Below are 21,141 nucleotides of genomic sequence, written 5' to 3'. Positions count from 1 at the left end.
CAATCACACACCACCACCACGTCAGTGTTACTGCAGTGCTGAGAATGATCCACCACCCAAATAGTACCTGCTCTGTGAGGGTCCATGGGGGTCCTGAGCACTGAAGAACAGGGTAAAAGGGGGCTAACAAAGTATCAGAGAAACAGATGGACTACAGTCTGTAACTGTAGAACTACAAAGTGCACCTATATAGTAAGTGGAGCTGATAAAATGGACAATGAGTGTAGAAACAAGGAGGTGGTCAGAATGTTATGCCTGATCGGGATATATATATATATATATATATATATATATATATATATATATATATATATATATATATATATATATATATATATATAGTGTTGTGTATGTAATCCAGCCTTCTAGCTCTAGTTCATGGACACTTTCTGAGTGTGTGCCCATCTGTCTGTTTATGTGCATGTGGGCATATCGTCTGGTCATATGACAGTAACTGCATAAATGGTCCCCAAAAACAATCTAGATGTGAGAAAAATACATGCATCTTTTGGTCCACTGGAAAAGTAGCAACAGTTTATGTCTCTGTTTTCTCTTGTATAAAAAAGGTAGTAAAGTGTTAAATAGCTTTTCAAAGCTTCACACATGAAAGGACACAATTGTACAAAAAAGTTTTAACGCTTCAGGGCAAATAAATGTTGAACCACTTTAAATGAGTCTCTGGTACTACAGCAATGTGCATAAACTCACAGGAGCAATGTGGATACAAAGGAGCTGACTGGTGTATGACTGTAATTCTTAAAATTATTTCGGAAAGTTTCACTGCCAAATTGGAGAAATTGCCAATGAAGTCAAAAAGAAGATCAAAATTTGAGGTCGGCGACCTTTAATTTCTCCTGCTCGTGCTTTCCTGTAGAGCCCTTTCACATCCCTCTTCTCACACACCTCCAGAGATGCGTTCAGAAACACCTCGAAAAAAGGAAGCCCAGCGGTCTCATGGATCTTGCGAGCCTCTGCACGGTCCTAGAGAGAGAGAGAGAGAGAGAGAGAGAGAGAGACATTAGCTAAAGATTATTAGTCTATAATAGTTTCTGCTCTTCCAAATTAAACCTTAAAGTGACAGAGCGCCACATCAGAGTCACAGCAGTGCTGAGAATGATCCACCACCCAAATAATACCTCTTCTGTGGGGGTTCTGACTATTGAAGAACAGGGTAAAAGAGGGCCAATAAAGTATACAGAGAAACAGATGGACTACAGTCTGTATATATATATATATATATATATATATATATATATATATGTATATATATATGCACACAACCCCATTTCCAAAAAAGTTGTATAATTCTATTCACCACTCTGAAAGACTGATCAACAATCAACAAGTGCAACAATTCAAGAATAACTGTAGAACTACAAAGTGCACCTATATAGTAAGTGGAGCTGATAAAATGGACAATGAGCGTAGAAACAAGGAGGTGGTCATAATGTTATGCCTGATCTGTGCATATATACATACACATTAGCAACCACCGGGAATAACATAGTAATGGCCTAGCAACACCTAAGCAACCAGCTTGTATACCATAGCACAATATCTGTTCTAGTTGATTCTAAAATTTGGCGAAATCCTTCACATTAATACACCAGGACACATCAGTGCATTATTACTATCATCACTATTATTAATGTTAGACTTATTATTGTTGTGACAGGAATTGTGTGTAACCTTGGTGAAAGGGGAGATGAAGCTGGTGATGCAGACGAGCCCAGCGTCTGCGAACAGTCCGGCCACCTCGGCGATGCGGCGGATGTTCTCCTCACGTTCGGCTGAGCTGAAGCCCAGGTCTTTATTCAGACCGTGTCGGATATTATCTCCATCCAGAGAGTAGCAGGGGATTCCATGAGAGACCAGATACTCCTCTAGCGCAAAGCCCACTGTGGTCTTACCAGCTCCGGACAGACCTACACACACACAAAGAAAACAGACACACACACTTACCAATACACAATAAACACACAGCTTATATAAATACAGATAACCATACATATATACAAAACACATAGACGCAGCCACAAAAACACAACCATAAATATTTGGAAAATGCCTCGGTTTCCAACAGCTGGCTAAACATCCATCATCTAAACCGCTTATCCTTCTGGGTCGCGGTGGGGTGCTGGAGCCTATCCCAGCTGTCATTGGGCGGAAGGCAGGATACACCCTGGACAGGTCGCCAGTCCATCGCAGGGCAGACAGACAGACATACATACACAATCACACACACCTAGGGGCAATTTAGTGTGTCCAATCAGCCTGACTGCATGTTTTTGGACTGTGGGAGGAAACCGGAGTACCCGGAGGAAACCCACGCAGACATGGGGAGAACAGGCAAACTCCACCCAGAAATGACCCTGGTCACCCGGCCGGGAATCGAACCCAGGCCCTTCTTGCTGTGAGGCGACAGCGCTACCCACTGCGCCACCGTGCCGCCCACTGGCTAAACATGAACTGTCAAAATTGAAATTAAGAAGGTGATAACAGCCATACGAAGTGTCTAAAGTGAAGTATTTATATTTATATTTATGTATTTATCTGCTGTCTACAGGCAGTGGTGGGATCCCTCTTGAGTAAAGACAATACAGCAGATCAAATACATGAAAATCAACATGTTTATGATTTAGATTTTAAACATCTGAACATGTTCATAAACATGACGTTAAACCAGCAGTCATAAAAATAAATACCTGGTGTAAATACAAGTCGGGACTAAGTCCAATGGCAGAGCTCGGTCTGAGTGTGCTGTGGAAAATGATTCCAAAGTTCCAAAGTGCTAAAAATAAACATTTACACTCATCGAGCTCTTTATTAGGAACACCTGTGCACCTTCTCTTTCACGCAATTATCTAATCAGCCAATCATGTGGCAGCAGAGCTGTGCATAAAATCGTGCAGATCCAAGTCAGCAGCTTCAGGTAAAATTCACATCAACCATCAGAACGGAGGAAAATGTGATCTCATTGATTTTTCTGTGGCATGCTGGCTGGTCTGAGTACTTCTAAAACTGCTGATCTCCTGAGATTTTGACACACAGCGTCTCTAGAGTTACTTTGAATGGTGCAGTAAAGAAAGAACATCCAGTGAGTGACAGTCCTGCAGACAGAAATGCCTTGTTAATAAGAGAGGTCAGTGGAGAATGGCCAGACTGGTTCAAGCTAACAGAAAGGCTACAGTAACTCAGATAACCACTCTGTACAACTGTGATGAGCAGAAAAGCATCTCAGAATGCACAACACATGAAACCTTGAGGTGGATGGGCTACAACAGCAGAAGACCATGTCGGGTTCCACTTCAGTCAGCCAAGAACAGAAAGTTGAGGCTGCAGTGGACACAGATTCACCAAAACTGGACAGTTGAAGACTGGAAAAACGTAGCCTGGTCTGAGTATTCATAATCATTTCATGCAACATCTTTCTGTAAGGGAGCTTTTAAAATCAGTCATCTGGTTACTATCAATACCGCTGTGAACAATTCTGACTGGTGCGCTTGGCTAACTGCCATCTATAAATATATATTTACACTCAAAGCCCTGATATTATTTTAAATTAAACAAATTTCTCACAATAATTACAAATAATTAATCCAGAAAAGTTGTTTATACTGTCTGGTTGAAAATTCAAGTATTATTTTTGTGAGATTTTTTTTGTTAAATTACTCCACACTTATTCGGACTCCAACTTCCAAAATCCACTCTCCATTCACAGAAAATCCGTCCCGAGCAGGTCTTCCCCCTCCTAGTGTTCTTCTACAACAGCAGTTACATGGTTTATCATGTAAAAAAAACACATCTTTTAAATATATCGGTTAATCAGCTGAGTGTGTGTATGTGTGATTTGTTGCATGTGGGACCAAACATGTTTAGAAACATTTTAGGAAATATAATTTAATGCACATCAGATTACCGGGGAAATTTCCATCAGAGTGGATCAGGCGTTATTTTTGTGGGATTGTGTGATATTATGAATCGCTAATGCCACATTCAAATGAGGTAACAGTGCAGACTCGCTGGAAATCCTCCTTTATGAATGAGCAAAAGTGTTACCACCATGCTATTCGCTCTTACCATATCGCTACATCTGACGCAGTATTTTATTAATCTGGCCCAGTACGTCATACAGCGTCAAAAACCACATAAGTCTATTTGAGATTACTTAATAAAACCTGATGCGATTTGAAGAATGTGTGTGAAAATATAAGGCCTGTCGTTTGCACAGTGCTACTTAGTCATGTATGTTTCTATTACTTGTTAGCTACATTAGCATCAACGCTCCAGTGCAAACCTAAAGAAGCAAACATCGGACACCTAACACGTCTGGGCTGACTGACTGGGGTAAAGGTGTCTAGTGTTAATTAGATTTTTCACCACATAATCACATTAAAGTGTCTAAATATGGAGCTTTGAAGGACATGAACTGTAATTGCAACTGAAATGTAGCACAAAGTTACTGAAACATACTGACACATAATTACAGGTCAGACTGACATGGGTGGTGTCTTACTGGCAGGTTTTATTTCCAATTCAGTACCAATTCTGTTGAACTTTGGCTTTTAAAACATGAACACACCCTGCCAACCATCAAAAGGAGCCTCACGTAATACTGTATTTACATCTTTGGAAATTCCTCCCTGTTAAGACTTCAGTATGTTTCCTCACTGTATATGAATTACAGTAATTAAGGCCCAATCCCATTTCACCCCTCGCCCCTACCTCTTAGCCCTTAGCCCTCTGTTTTGCATGTTCACGTCTAGGGGTAGGGTGTCCCAATTTTTGTTGAGATAGAGGGGTAGGGCAAAGTGTTAGGGCTACTTGACCCTCCAAACGAAGGTTTTTTAGAGGGCGACCAAAGAAACACACAAATGTGAGAATTTTCTCAGTTAAAAATTACGATATCAACTGTATTATCTTAGTTTAATGTTGTTTCAGTGTATTATGGTCGTTTTCTTCATAACAAGCACAAAAAAATGCTGATAGCATGCTAACTTCTCAGTAGCTAGCTAGCTACCTTTCCCGTTCCACCTTAAATAATCCAGCAGTTCTGACGCCTGAAGCACCAGAATGTAACTGCTCCACCATTTAAGGTGGAACGGGAAAATTCAAACAAGAAGCTGGTGAATATCTGACTTCAGCTTCATATCAAAGAATTTGCGGTGGGCGATAATAAATAATTGCCCCCCTCTTTGAAGTCATATGATGTCCTAAATGTAACTAAAGCCCAGCAGTGAGGAGCTGAACTTTACCCTCCTCTGCTGTCACTGCAGACTGGCTGGGTCGCCTACAGAGCAGCGCTAGTAGCTGTTAATGAAGTAATGTTTTTTGTTTAATTTGAGGGTCCCATTTCAGAGGGCAAGATTTCAGCGACTACCCCTTGTAACTCAGTTCCAAGGGGTTAGGGTGACACTCGAAAACAAGGGGTAGGGGTAAAAAGAAGAAATGGGACTGGTCCTAAGTCTCGACCAAAAAACAGAGCGAGAGGGTGGTAAGAGGAGTTGGTATAGCAGGGACGTATGTACAATTTTTGAGCATGTAGCACTGGCGCTATAAAAGTTGCAGGCAATTTTTTTTAGCATGAGAAAACCCACAGCAACAGTGATGTATTTTTGGTTCAAGCTATAAATTTCAAGCAAAACAGTTTGTTATAATAACAGACTGTTATTTAAACGTGATTTTTAATTTACTCAAATTATTCTTAAGAAACAGGCTAATAATAGTATACAGGCTAAAGACAGTAAAGGCAGTAAGAACAGCAGGGGCACCTCAGATACCGAACCCAGAGATGCCTTTGGGAAGACTTACACCAATGAGCCAAAACATTATGATTATGATATTATTATGATATGATACATTATGATATTATTATCACAGATGAAGCGAATAACAACATGTCACACATGTCAAGGTCTGGGATATATTTGACGGTAAGCATACATTCGGTTCTCGTAATTGACGTGTTAGACGTGGGAGAAATGGGTAGGCAAGAAGACCTGGGTGACTTTGATGAGGGCAAAATCATTAAAGCCAGAGCAAGGGTCAGAGCAAGGCCCTTCAATGTGCAAAGGCAATAAAGGCTATCCTGTCTGGTTCTAACTCACAGAAGGGCTACTGTGGCACAAGTCACAGAGATTTTTAATGATCGTTACGGCAACACACAGTGCCTTCGACCTTGCTGGGGCTGTATAGCCACAGATCAGTCACAGTGCCCATGCTGACCCCTTGTCCTCCGTCAAAAGCATCTACAATGGGCACACAAGCATCTGAACTGGACCTTGGCACATTAGAAGGAGGTTCCCTGATCTGATGAGTCCCACTTTCTTTTACATCACATGAACGGCGAATTAGTGCGCTGTTTATCTGGGGAAGGGACGTCACACTACACAAACTGTTCGGAACACGACGAAGTTCAAGGTGTTGCCTTGGCCTCCACGTTGCCCAGATCTTCTTCCGATCAAGCATCTGTGGAATGTACTAGCACAACAAGTTCGATCCTTGGTGGCCCCACCTCTTTAAGATCTGCTGCTAATGTCTTGGCGCCAGATACCACAGGGCACCTTCAGAGGTCCATTTTTTACATCATAAGACTGTTTTTTCACAAACATCTAGATTTGTTCTCTATTGTACGTACTACCCGATAGACTACTACTACTACAAACTCCAGAAACGAACCTGTGTCGCAGCCCACACAAGGATGTTGAGCAGATGACGGGCTTCTGGGAAATGTTGTTCGATATTGCACATGCTACATAGTTAGAACAGCTCCTGAGTTCTTGACTACAATTTCCATGAGCATGTAGACTCATGAAGATGTACATATGTGCGTGTGCGACTGCGACCTTTCACACGAGAAAAATCTCTACTAGCATGCTGTTGCATTGCACAGCCCAGTATGGGTTGGTATACTGTGCGGTCAGTATAGTACCACCATATAGTATACAGTATAGTACCACCTTAACAAGCTTCAGTTAGTCCAGAACGCTGCAGCCAGAGTTCTCAGCAAAACCAGGAAATTTGACCACATTAGCCCAATTTTGTGTACCTTACATTGGTTGCCAGTTAAATTCCGCATTGAGTACAAAATTCTTCTACTGACATATAAAGCTCTGAATGGCCTTGCTCCTCAGTACCTCAGTGACCTTATTTCCTATTATCAACCGACACGCCCACTTAGATCACAAGGTGCTGCTCATTATTAGTACCCAGAATAAATAAAGTTACGTCAGGGGGAGGAGCCTTTTCATACCACGCCCCCCAGCTTTGGAATAGCCTACCAGTCTGTGTTCGGGACTCAGTCACAGCCTCCATCTTTAAGTCTAGGCTAAAAACTTACCTGTTTAGTCGAGCCTTTGGTTAATTAGTTTTCCTAACTATGTCCATCTTAACCCCCCTACTCTTTCCCCCTCCCCCCTCTTTTTCCCTGAGCTGAGCGGCTGCCCGTCCTACGAGGGTCTGACCTGAGATGCGGCCGGCGCACTGCACAGTGGTGTTAAACTGTATCCACTTATACTGGTTTGTGTCTGTGCTGTTATCCGGTGTCGACCAGAGGAGGATGGGTTCCCCTATTTGAGTCTGGTTCCTCTTGAGGTTTCTTCCTCCTGTTGAGGGAGTTTTTCCTTGCCACTGTCGCCAAGGGTTGCTCACTGGGGGACCCGGATTCTCTGTAAAGCTGCTTTGTGACAACATCTGTTGTAAAAGGCGCTATATAAATAAATTTGACTTGACTTGACTTGATAGAGTAACATCACTGCCCTCCATTTGGTGTTTGGTTTCCCTGCTTGGGCACCAAGCTACACCAATAACAGTCCTTGGGTGAGACTCCCAATGCTATAGTCACCTACCTCTGTGCCATCATTAAGCTGTAAATCATGAGAGCATCTGCCAAATGCCATAAACACAAATGCAAGTAGAGTGTTCATGTATGAGAATGTTTGTGTATGATCACCTGTTAGCCATACGGTGCATCCTCTAAATCCTTCTCTAGTTCCCACCACCTGCCCTCTCTTACTGCGGCTGACGCTGTGGGACTGATACACAACATTAGTGGACCTCTGGATATCCTGGAACACACACACACAGACAGACACACACGTCATGTAGACTCATACAGCAATGCTATTGTCATACAGGGAGATTCACTCGAAAGAGGCCCCGAATATTCTGCTGTAACTCCCGTTAGGATGAAGCAATCTGAACCAAAAGAATACGCTACATACCTTGACGTATGTGTAATCGATTGCATTATATGCGATGCTGGAAGTGATCTCTGTTTTCTGCCAGACACATGAAGGGGTACGGGGGTACGCGCCCAGAAGTTGCAAACGGAGGTTAAACGTCGTGACGGCTGTCTGGCGCGTACCTCGTCGCTCTGACACAGGTTGTTCAAAGCTCCATATACTGAGGAGCTCATTGCACGTTGTTTCGTTCAGATTGCTTCATCCTAGAGAGAGTTATTACAGAATATTCGGGGCCTCTTTCGAGTGAATCTCCCTGTAGAATGAATTCAGCTGAAATTAAATGGAAACATTTCTACAGAAGTGACTCTATTTAACTCTTTCACATCAGACAAAACTATGAAAGGAAGTAATTCAACGTATTGATAATAAACAAAGAAGCCAAATGTAACCAAATATAGTATCATTTTTTCGGTATTTAGCATGTCCACCTTTTGACATTCTTTATATGAGACTCACTTTCATTTTTTCATTTTTTTCCAAAGAAATCTGCAGGATATTTTTTCCACAACGCCAGAATTCCGATGTAAAAGTTTTATATCACGACAACTACCCTTTTTTCCAGCTGGAAGCCCTCAGGGCCTTTGAGGCCTTCCGATGCCTTATGATTTCTGGGAATTTCTGGGACATTTTTATTCAATACAGTCACACTTGTATTTAAACTGTGCAAGTGCTTCAGTACTACTCGTTTCATTAAGGCTTGGATGGAAACTGAAGGGTTAAATTCTTTAAATGTCAATCAAGAACACTTTTCTCTAAGGTATCTAGGTATATATCAACAAGTGAACTCACCTATTGGTTAGGACTTCAGGAGCTGAAAAGAAGTCCTAACACGTTCGATTAACTATCAGCATAATTACGAAGCGGCAGAGGAATCAACCAATCACATTTTGATTCGCTCTAGATGAGTCACTGACTAGGAATATGAGTGGCAGCTTAATCGATGTTATAAAAAAAGAAAAACAGCAGCAGCTGAGTCACTGTGAAACTGCTACAAGGTAAAATATATACTAACATGCCTGTCACAGGCTTCACATAGAACAGGGGATGTCTTTTTGAAGCTTCGAATGTCTGTTTAATCTTGAATTACCAAAAAATGTTAATGCAAACCAACAGTAGCTTAGCACTTCCAAACTACTAGAATCCCATAGGGGATCGACAATCATTGCAACTTGTGTGACTAAAATGCAATCACGATATTTCAGTATAACAACATTGTGTGTCTTGAATATTGTGGTAGACCTTATTATTGAATATCGTCTGATTGTCTGTCTATAAATCTGCACACTTAGCATCTAAATCCATACCCATCAGTCTACAGCCCGAGTGTCAAACACAAGACATGGTGCTATTCGGCCCGCAAAATGATTTTAATTTTCTATTCTTAAAAACCTGGTTCACCGTGAGATGCACTACCGTCCCCAACATGCACTGAAACATAGTGTGTGTTCTGACCTCCTTCCCCCAACAACGATCTACGGGTCAGCGGTTACACAAAAAGAAAAGATGCCTGGTGTCTGGATCAAGCAAATAGGCCGTTTTAAAAAAATTCTAAAACTATTTGTTTTAATTTAGAATTATTTTTAATAAGTATTCAAAGCCTATTTTGCTGTAGCGGTTTTCACATGTTTTGAATAAACAATGGCCCGTTCGCAAACAGAGTTGGCCCACGGATTTGCTGAGATTTTTTGTTTGACACCCCTGGTCTACAGTGTGTGTGCGTGTGTGTGTGTGTGTGCGTGTGTGTGTGTGTGTGTGTGTGTGTGTGTGTGTGTTCATTGTGTTTCCTCACTCTTGTCTAAACACTGAATGGAATCAAATACAGTCTGCCACTGTGTGCTTTACAGACTTCTGACATCCTCTGGTTTAAATACTGCAATGTAAAACGGAGCTTCTTTATCGTCGCTGTCCAAAAAAAAACATGTATCTCCATTTTTGTGGGTTTTTATTTTTCTACATCGTTTGAACAAACCAGCTCTCCTTTACATCGTGTGAAAATGTTATGATGAATGGACCAATAGAAATGCTCCAAAACCACTTGGAATAAAATCTCTTTATATTAACTTACATTTAACGGTAAGAGGGTTTTTAGCCCTCTCTTGTAAAGTTACTGTTTTGGAGATACTTGTTTTTCTTTGGACAGCGATGATATATTTCTGTACCTGCACACATAAAGGACATGCCCATATATGCTTGACTTACTGCTCATACATAAAGTGTTTTTTGTGCAGAGTGTAATAAAAAGTGGACCTTATAACAGTATAGTTAGTTTTGGATAAATGACCTTCAGACTTTCCAAGTTTTTATACTTATCATGTGAAGTCCATAAAATATGAATCCTTCCCCTACACTGTATTTGGAGAGAGGAGAGAAACGGCCACGTCATCAGTTTCCAGCAGCAGTACACTGACCACATTGTCCAGCTGGCATCGCTCTTAGACTAGAAATTAATGCCGGTGCCTCCTGCATCCTGACGCAAACACTCCCAGAGCACCTCCACTCACACTAACGTCAACTCCAGAAAAACTGAGTCAGTATGTGAAATGCTAATAAAAACAGAAAGCAGTGATTAGTACATTCAGTTTGTCCTGTATTACATTGAAAACAGTCCAAAAACACATAAATGTATATATTTCTTGTATAAATTTGTGACAAGAGCATATTCACTACTGTGTTACATCACCTTTGCTTTTAACAGAACTTTTAGGGATCGAATACACCGACTGATCCAGCTTTGAAAATAAAATTTTTGGCAATTCTTCCATTATACAAGTCTTCACGTGTGCACGGTGCGTTCATTGTCTTTTTTTGTGCTGCATAATGCACCACATGTTTTCAACAGGTATCCGTTTACGCAGCCATGCTGTTGTAACACAACAGGATGTGGCTCAGCACTCTCATGCTGAAATAAGCATGGATGTGCCTGAAGAAGACGTCATCTAGAAGGCAGCACATGTTGCTCCAAAATCGTTACCCATGTCATGGGCACTAATACCCCCCCGTACCTTGACAGATGGTCTTAGACATGACACATGGTCATTTTAGATGGTCTTGAAGGGATTCAATTGTGGTTTTCAGGCTTGCCCTTTTACGCACACAGGTTTCTCCAGGTTCCCTGACTCATATGATGATATTATGTACCGTAGAGAGTAAAAGATATAAAATCCTTTCAACCACTTGCTGAGCAACATTGAGTGTGTTTACATGCAACTACTAATCCGAAAAATGCAGAAAAACTGATTTTGTCAGTAATCCGATCAACGCGTTTTCATGCGCTTGAGTGATCAGATAATGTGAAAACTCCGGGTCTACATGAGTCGGGCAGTAATCCGATTTCTGCTTTGTATCCAGCCAATAAACTCACAGAAGACGAAGTGACATAAACGTAATGTAAAACTCAAACTTCATGCTGCAGCTTTTAAAAAAAAAACAAATATTGCGCCAGTTTACCTGAAAATATCATCTATTCTTCATCTAGAAGATGAAGAATATTTAAAGCCTTCATTTCATCAAGCATGTATTTGGTTTCATTGTCACTCCAAAAGTGTTTTGCTGCGTCTCGTGGCAACACTGTTCACTTATTTCTGGTACAGCAGTTTGTTTTTGCGCATACACAGACTGAGACATCCGAAAGAAATCAGAGTAAGAGTTTACATGCACTGAGAAATCTGACTACTGAGCTAAAATCCAGCCTCTTTATCAAATTTCTTAATCAAATTTCTAGACCTTACACTAAGAAGAAAAGAAATCGGAGTGTGCTGTTTGCATGGCCATTTGAATAATCAGATGACTACAGAAATCCGATTATGATCAGATTACAGAGTGCACGTAAACACACTCATTGTTCTTAAACTGTTGGCTCACATCTCAAGTTTTTTTGGTGATGTAACCCGGCCTTTTCTGGACGCTCTTTTGAAATACACTTTAAATAACCTGTTTAAGATGTTTTTGAACATTTCACAACATTCTCAGTCTTAAATTGCTCCTGTCCCAATTTTTTGACACGTATTCCAGGCAACAATTTCAGAATGAGCTCATATTTACAAAAAAAAAAACAAAAAAAAACAATGAAGTTGATAAGACAGGGCATTAATTATCTTTCTTTGCACTATATTCGTTAAATACAGCTCAGAGTGGATTTACAAATAACTGCTTTCAGTTTTTAATTGCATTTCACACACTGTCCCAACTCTTTTGGAACTGAGGCTTGATGTGGGAACGCATTTCTATTTCTTTTAACCAAACAGAAATGTTCTACTTTACGTCCACCACTGCAATGTTTAGAATATTTTGATATGCGTAAGATATGGAATATGCTTTCCATTTAAAAAAAAATGAATGGTGAAAAGACAAACAGAAATAAAATAAACCCTCCTTTTCATGTGTTATTTGACTACATGCAGACTCACCCAGTCAGGTTTGTTAAACAAACAGACTAATTCATTCTGAAACACTGCTGACTCTTATAAACATACATCAAAACAGAACACTGCTCTTTCTTAATAACATGCCATGCACGGATCCTTTTACTGCCTTCTTCTTACCTATGCACACCTCTACCCCTCTTCTGTTCATTCAAATCGCTGTGATGCAAACTCACTTACAATAAGTCAAAAATTTACATGACTGATATTACACATATATCTCTCTTTGTATACATACCGAAGTACTTTGTTTGCTTTAGAAACTTTGAGTACTTGGAAGTTTTCCAGCCGCTACACGCATATATACACACATGCATACACTATATGGTGAGTATATGGTGAGTAAGTACGTGTGCACCTCTCCTAATTTTCGAGGTCAAGTGTTTCAGTCACACCCTTTGCTAACAGGTGTATAAAATCAAGCATACAGCGATATAATCACCATAGATAAACACTGGCAGTTCAATGGGTACTAAAGAGTTCAGTGACTTTGAACATGGCACTGTCAATGCCACCTCTGCCACAAGGCATTCAGTGCAATTTCTGCCCTGCTAGATCTGCCCCAGACAACTGTAAGTGCTATTATTGTGAAATGGAAACATCTAAGAGGAACAACAGATGAGCCACAAAGCGGTAGACTATGCGAACTCACTGAGTGGAGTCAGCAAGTGCTGAAGTGTGTAGTGTGCAAAAATAGCCCATCACTCACTACCAGTTCCAAACTGCCTCTGGAAACAACATGAGAACTGTACATTAGGAGCTTCATGAAATGGTTTTCAGTAGCTGAGCAGCTGCACACAAGCCTAAAATCCCTATGTGCAATGCCAAGTGTCTGCTGGAGTAGTGTAAAGCACACCATCACTGGATTCTGGAGCTACCTACATGCATAGGAATGCATAGTGCATTTTGGTTTGGTGGAGGGGGATAACGGTCTGAGGCTGTTTTTCTAGGTGCCTATTTTAAATTACAATTTTCTTGCTGTCAATTCTTAATTAACATAAAGCAGCTTTTTACTCATTCTTTGGGTGTGTTCTGCACTGCTCTGCTCCACGTTCAGCAATGTGTCTTCCTTTATGTTACATCTAAATAATGATTTTGCAATTTTTTTCCCCAAACTATTGTTAAAAGCATATATATTGAAACTCTTTTGGGCCAAAGGTGGTTTAGTCCCTTAAAGGGGAATTCCACAGATTTTTTTTTCAATTTCTGCATGATTTAGTAGTTAAGATGTAAACATAGTCATTCAGAGAGGTTCGATGTGAAAAGCTTCATTCTAGAGAAACAGAATTGTTCACAGTGGTGGTGATAGGAACCAGACGTCTGAAAAGTTATTATATAAAGCTATTCCATCCATCCATCATCTAAACCGCTTATCCTTCTGGGTCGCAGTGGGGTGCTGGAGCCTATCCCAGCTGTCCACATAAAGCTATTATACAATAAAAATATATAAGTTACATAAAGTGCTTATGATTACACTACCTGAAGCCTGAGACATTGTTTTGCAAATAAGGTTGTGGCCTAAAATCTATATTTTTAAACATACACAGCATGTACTGTTGCAGATTTAGCACAGTATTACCATTATCAACATTACATATCTTCAATGTTGGAACTAAACCTTGTATCTCTATGTTTTTTTATTGTTATATCTTATTGATTTTTTAAATCAAAGCTGCCCCTTATATTGAGGTAATATTTTATAATAAATGGATGGCAATATGCTCCAAAATTACTTAGAACATTCTCTTCCATTCAACGTGAAGAAGGTTCTACAATAAACACATCAAACCACTCTGAATGACTCTGCTCACATCTCGACAACTGAATTCTGCAGAAATTTGGAAAAAAATTGGTGGAACTCTTCTTTAATATCCCATCCTAGGGCTTATTATTCAAAATGTACATGGACTGCAATGCAAACACTGTTATTCTCAAGTTCTAGAAGTGTATAACAGAAGTCTAGACCTGCCAGTCGGTGCTGGCAATTTAAGGGGTTAAACACTCCAAAGGTTTGTGTGCAGATGAGCTCAGACATCACAACAAAGGGATAAAATGTGTGGGCTTTGGCATTAATCCCACGACAGCACTGTCATGTGTGTTTTGCTCCTCGATTTGAACTTCCTTAGTCTTCAGTGTGCTTTGTTTGTTTGTGTCTCCAAACTTTTCACGTCAGTGTAGTGAAAGGGAAAAAAAAGAAAAGAACGAGTTGAACGACATTCCTGTCAGGGTTAATGGAAGCAATATCCTCTGGGTTAAGGGTAATCTGTGAGTCAAATGTGGGCTGGCATCTACAAACCTTGGTTTGGTCACACCTTGGACTCACAACTGGACTCATCTGGTTTTGTAATTGCCTGTTAAAGTGTCTTCATGCAATCAAAACAAAGCCAAAGATGGCAGCTGAGTATCTGTAAGGCATGGTGCCAGTAGAGGAGGGCATGTGAGGGCTGGGCCAGTTAACCACTGCCCCAGAGGTTCCCCACCTATTCAAACTCGTGGCCTACAAGATCTTTTAACATGCAAACACATATAATACAAAAATCAGTGTAGCCTGTCAATATTGCTTGGTTTTATAATGTAACACTAAACAATAATCAAACATTTTCTGGCTCACCTAATGAGGTGGCTGATGTTGTTTGGCAGCTACCAAGTGCTGGATGGCTAGCTGATGAAACGAGTTGTGAAAGAAGGTCTGGCTCAGTTCAGGTGTACGTGCATATTTGTTTAGCCTCCAATGGATGAAATAATTTGTTTGGCCTTAAAGCTTTCTTTTAAAAAAGACCTGTGAAGCTACACAGAGCGGAAGCTACTCGACTTCTGTTCTTGGACAAGTGAAGCTTACAGTCCTTTACAAATTGAAGTGATTTGTGTAGTATTTTGGGACGACACTAACTTAATTATATCAGGTGTATAATTTTATATCTTGCACACCAAATGCGATTTTTCAAAAGGTGAAAATGCAACATTTTATTCCTGCTCTGTTTAAAATTTGCAAACTGAGTTACAAGCATCTGAACTGTATCCAAAAGTTCTCAAACCTCCTGAAACTTTCTGTCCTGCTTTCACTTTTCCACTCAATGTCATCATTTGCATGTGTTGTGAAGAGCAAAGGAGATCTGTGTCACCTGAAAACTGCCTGTTTATTCATTTTTGTCACGGCGCAATAAGACTCGGTACTCACTGCCGTACTTTTCTTCGTTTCGGTGTTTACCGTGTTTCTCATTCTGAGACACAGTGGGTGTTTCATGTGTAGGTGGTTCAGGGATCTTTCTTTTTGAAAGACTCTGTTTGTATCCAACTGTTTATGTCTGTCTCTCTGCCCTGCGATGGACTGGTGACCTGTCCAGGGTGTATCCTGCCTTCCACCCAATGACTGCTGGGATAGGCTCCAGCTCCCCCCGCGACCCAGAAGGATAAGCGGCTTAGAAGATGTATGTGTGTGTGTTTGTAATCATTTAACCATGATGGATGAATTTCATACAAAAAGAGAAACGTTTTACTTTGACTTGCACTGAAAATGTAAACATTGTGAGCGTTTTGCCCGACTAATAAATGAGGTCAAACTCAATATTTTGGCAAAAAAAAAATGAGTCACTAGTTGTAGTCAGTAGCTGTACCACTACAGGTTGGCCCACAGGTCGGAAACCACTGGCTAACTGTATATATTATCTATATAATCACATGCTTGCCTGAAACCAGGTTGAGTTGCTAAGTAATCTCAAATACATGTGCTCATCACTTTTATCATATAACATTACAAACGTTACTTTGTTCATACATCCATACATATGCAGAGTGCACTGCCACTTTGTTTATACATCCATAAATATTCCATCTGCCACTTGTTCATAAACCCAGGCATATTGCACAATTTTATTATATATCTTTACCCCTTCTGTTTATGCATCTGTATAATAGCACACAGCAATACTTCACTCGTTTTGCACTTTACTGTATGTTGTGCTGCTGTAATAGATGACTTTCCCTCTGGGATTAATGAAGTGATCTATCTATCTATCTATCTATCTATCTATCTATCTATCTGTCTGTCTGTCTGTCTGTCTATCTATCTGTCCATCTGTCTATCTATCTATCGATCCGTCTGTCTGTCTATCAATCTGTCTGTCTGTCTGTCTATCTATCTGTCTGTCTGTCTGTCTATCTATCTGTCTGTCTGTCTATCTATCTGTCTGTCTATCTATCTGTCTGTCTATCTATCTATCCGTCTGTCTGTCTATCTGTCTATCTATCTATCTATCTATCTAACATTTACATGTTTTGACTCTTTCATAAAAACGGGCCAACAGAAATGATAAAGTAAAATCTCATTATCTTACATTAAAAGCCAACAATCGGGAAAACTACACTGTTATCCATAAGGGGGGAGCATTTGGGAATATTGTAAATTTTTTGCCCATTTACTTCTTAAAATATTTCCACTTATTTTTAAACATTTCTACAGCTCAACTGTTTCAATTAAAAAAACCTCATTCAGAGCGGTTTGATGTGAAAGGGTTCACTGTAGACAAACTTATCAACGTACATTTCTTTACAGTGGTGGTGATGGGAATCAGGGGTTGCAACATCTACAGCGCAAATACAGCCATTTTATTTACTATCCAAAATGACCAGTGAACCCACACGTGTCTTCTGACCTTTGCATGTAATGTTGATAATAGCAAAATAGTGATAAATCTGACAAATATACGTTTTCTTTGGGACCGTTTTGCCTCACAACATCCTGCATGTACGTCTCCACCAAGAGTGTATTTAAAAAAGAACATTGCCAGGCCAAAATCTTATCATAAAACTATTATAAAACAATGTCTCACACATCAGACATAACTATTACATGTAATAGCTTTCTATGACAGCAGTGGTCCTCAACCCTGGTCCTGAAGGCCAACAGCTCTGCACATTTTAGTGTTTTTCCTGTTTCCAACACACCTGATACATCTAATAAGCTCATTAATAACCCCTTACTGAGCTGAAATGGGAGTGTTAAATAAAGGAAGCACTATAATGTGCAGGGCAGTGGGCTTCCAGGACCAGGGCTGGGAAACAATGTTGAGGTGTTAAGCCACTTAGATGTTGGGTTACTCTTGCAGTCCTGACTCTGAATGACTTACCGTTAATGTTAACTTTATACCAAGTTAACTGTGGTCTTGACCCTGTTCCTACTTCCCTCCTTAGGATGGCTTTTGATGTTCAAAATGATGTTTGGATTATTGTAAACTGTCCTCTGTTGACAGGTGCTTAAAACCGCCCTGATGAAGCCTCAACTAACAAAGTGTAGCAAAGTGTACCCTTTTGTACTGAATCGCTTTAGAGCAATTTCCAACCGTCCACAGGTTAATCCACCACTGCTTATGCCTCTCAGGCACAGTTTTAGAATGGTTTAAATCATACTTAAAGAAAAGACAGTTCTTGGTTTCACCGGGAAATCATTCCTCGAGAAAATATAACATTTCTTGTGGAGTCCCACAAGGTTCAGTGTTAGGGCCTTTTCTTTTTTCACTTTTTTCTTTCTGTACGTTTCCTCCAGGCCAGTGGTGTCCAATCTTATTCACAAAGGGCCTTTGTGGCTGCAGGTTTTCATTCCAATTGAGCAGGATCACACCTGAGTCCACTTATTTATTTGTTTAACTGCTCAGTCTTCAAACAACCGATCATGTGAGCCCCTGCTTCGCTGGAATGAAAACCCCCAGCCACACCGGCTCTCCGGCTTTGCGTAAGATTGAACGCCCTTGCTCTAAGTGATGTCATTAGGAAACATGTCAGTTTTCATAGCTACGCTCATGACATGCAATTATACATTTCCATTCCTTCTGATAACCAAAACTCTGTCGACAGGCTTACCAACTGTCAGTGGGTGTCACAAAAATTTTTTTGTCAGGAAAAACCTGGAATATTGATCCTTCGTACTAAAACTCTGAGAAAATGAGAAGTTCAGTTCTTTAGTTTTATATACTAAACCTCAAGTACAAAACCTGGGTGTAATTTTAGATCCTGAGTTTTAATGTCAGGCTCTTTTTACTGGGCTTCCTAAGAAAGCAGTCCATCTACAACTCGTACAAAATCCAGCAGCATGGATCCAAACAAAGGAGCTCATATCACCCCCATTTTGAAAGAGCTGCACTGGCTGCCTGTGTCTTTCAGGATCGATTTTAAAGTTCTGCTGCTAGTTTTTAAGGCTCTGGATGGCCTTAAAGCTCCGCTTACATCACAGAATGTCTCCTTGTTTATGTTCCACCGCGTGATCTTAGATCTGAAGATACTGACCTTCTGCAACAACCTTCAGTAGAATACAGAAAATGTAGAGAGACTCTTTCAGTTATTATGCTTCTAATCTGTGAACTCACTTCCACCTTTTATTAGACAGTCAAACTCAGCACAGTTTTAAGAAACATTTAAAACTAAAACTTTAACTCAGCATTTAATTAAAATTCTACGTCTCTTTGATATTTAGTTTCTTCTATGAGTGTTAAGCTTTATCACCTGTCTGTAAAGCACTACTACTACTACTAATAATAATAATAATAGTAATAATGAAAATAATGTTGCAGAACTGCTGGAATTGTCTTTAGTCTTAGGCGTCAATGTTAGTGTTGGATCCATAGGTGGATTCTTTGACATAAGAAGCCAATCAAGACAAGCCTCTCAGTGTCTCTCAGGTAACTGGACCTGTCTATGGATCAATGGCCAAGCCACCTGTGGTCAGACTTTCAAAACTAGGAGGGCCAGTTTCAACTAAGAGCCCCAAAACAACGGAGAAAGCTTTCTATTGTGAGTCAACTCTGAAAGGACATCACAAGCAGCATACTAATGTTGGCTTCTAATCACTTTAAGCTGCAACATCATACACTGATTAGCCAGTATAACTTTCCAGTGCTTTAACTGTAGCACTACTGTATATCACTGCTGTCGGAAGAAAACCTCGTATATCCATTTTTGTCGTTTTTCAGTTTTTGACATAATTTGAACATTCCTGTTGCCCTTTACATTGTGTGTAAATTTCATGAAGAATGGACCAAAAGAAACGGCCCAAAATGACTTGGAAAAAATTCTGGTTCCATTGACTTACATTAAAAGTAAAGTATGTTTTTTCCCTCTCCTGTAAAGTTGCCATTTTGGAGATCCGAGGTTTTCTTCCAACAACAGCGATATGTAAAATATAATGCTGAGTAGAGTATCTTAAGTCATACTCGAGTAAAAGTACTGTTACTTTAATGAAATAATGACTTAAATGAGAGTAAATTTAGCTTGAGTAGGAGTTTAAAGTACCAGGTCAAAAAAAGTACTAAGTTCCCTTCAGAGCTGCCGTGGAACTTCTTAGTACATCCAGCATCTATCGGCATAGGAACCAACGTTTCTTAGGCTCTATAACTACATCTCTTTTTGGAATACGTGTAGTCTGAAGCGAAGGGGAACTCCACCAATTTTTCAGCCATTTAGAGTGGTTTGGTGTGAAATGCTCTGTTCTAGAGAAACTTGCCGAGTCAGAACTGTTCACAGTGGTGGTGATAGGAACCAGACGTCTGAGGAGCTTAAAGGCCTCTGAAATCTCCCTCACACAAAGTTATTACATGGTTATGAATACACTGCCTGGTGTCTGACACGACAGTTTTGTGATAAAGTTTTGGCGTAAATTGTATTTAATCCGTTCATGGCAGAGGGGTAGACGTAGGACGATGTAAGACAAAATAGTCCCCCATAAAAACTTATGTTTTTCAGATTTATGCCTATTTTATAATCATCAACATTACATATAACAACTCAGAAGACTTATGTAGGCTCACTGGTGGTTTTGGATATTAAATAAAATGGCTATATCTGTGTCGTAGACATGGTGACACCTGGTTCCTATCAGCACCAATGTAAAGAAATCAGCCTGTAAATTTCTCTACAATGAACCACATCAAACCACTCTGGATGACTCTGTTTACAGACTCAATCATTCAGAAAATGTTAAAAAATGGTGGAAATGTTACTTTAATAAAGCTCAATAGTTAAAAGTGTGAGTAAGAGTAAAGCAGTGCAGGTTTCTGGAACTGGAACAAAGAAGAAATTAGGACTACTTTCCTCACAAACATTCATTTTGAGCAGCAAAGCTAGAAAACGCAGCTACTTCTCACGTCAAAAACAGGAATATGAATGAAAGGCTCCACTGATTCAGCTCAGCTCAGTTTTTTTCCTCTTCAGAGCTTCTTTATGGATATAATTCGTTTAATAAAACCTCTAAACTAATAAGTCTCACAGCTTCTTGGTGAAAAGACGCTAAACGGTCAGTGTTTTTAGCCCTGACTGAAGGTTAACAGCGCAGCGCGGACTAATCTCGGAGACCTTACCGTTTTCTGCTTCTTGTTTCCGGACATGTCGAGGCACTCGGACTGCACTTGGGACCCGGAGAGCGGAGTGTGTGTGGAGTTATGCCTGGACGCGACCACTACGAGGACACAGAGGCTTTTTAAAAGACTGTG

The 21,141-nt window shown here is 40.2% G+C and overlaps 1 protein-coding gene across 1 annotated transcript in view; it reads right to left on the bottom strand.

Annotated features, from left to right (window-relative positions):
- papss2a (3'-phosphoadenosine 5'-phosphosulfate synthase 2a) overlaps positions 1 to 21,141 on the bottom strand; it is a 44,478-nt gene extending 23,337 nt beyond the window's left edge. Inside the window, exons 1-4 of the mRNA XM_036594084.1 lie at positions 21,010 to 21,141; positions 7,952 to 8,066; positions 1,690 to 1,925; positions 843 to 981 (exon numbers count right to left, since the gene is read on the bottom strand). Coding sequence (XP_036449977.1) covers positions 843 to 981; positions 1,690 to 1,925; positions 7,952 to 8,066; positions 21,010 to 21,036 — 517 coding nt within the window. The 5' untranslated portion in view covers positions 21,037 to 21,141. The remainder of the gene's footprint in view (positions 1 to 842; positions 982 to 1,689; positions 1,926 to 7,951; positions 8,067 to 21,009) is intronic.

Source organism: Colossoma macropomum, unplaced genomic scaffold (genome assembly GCF_904425465.1).
Source record: "Colossoma macropomum unplaced genomic scaffold, Colossoma_macropomum, whole genome shotgun sequence".
NCBI lineage: Eukaryota > Metazoa > Chordata > Actinopteri > Characiformes > Serrasalmidae > Colossoma > Colossoma macropomum.
This window is presented reverse-complemented; position numbering and strand designations above follow the sequence as displayed.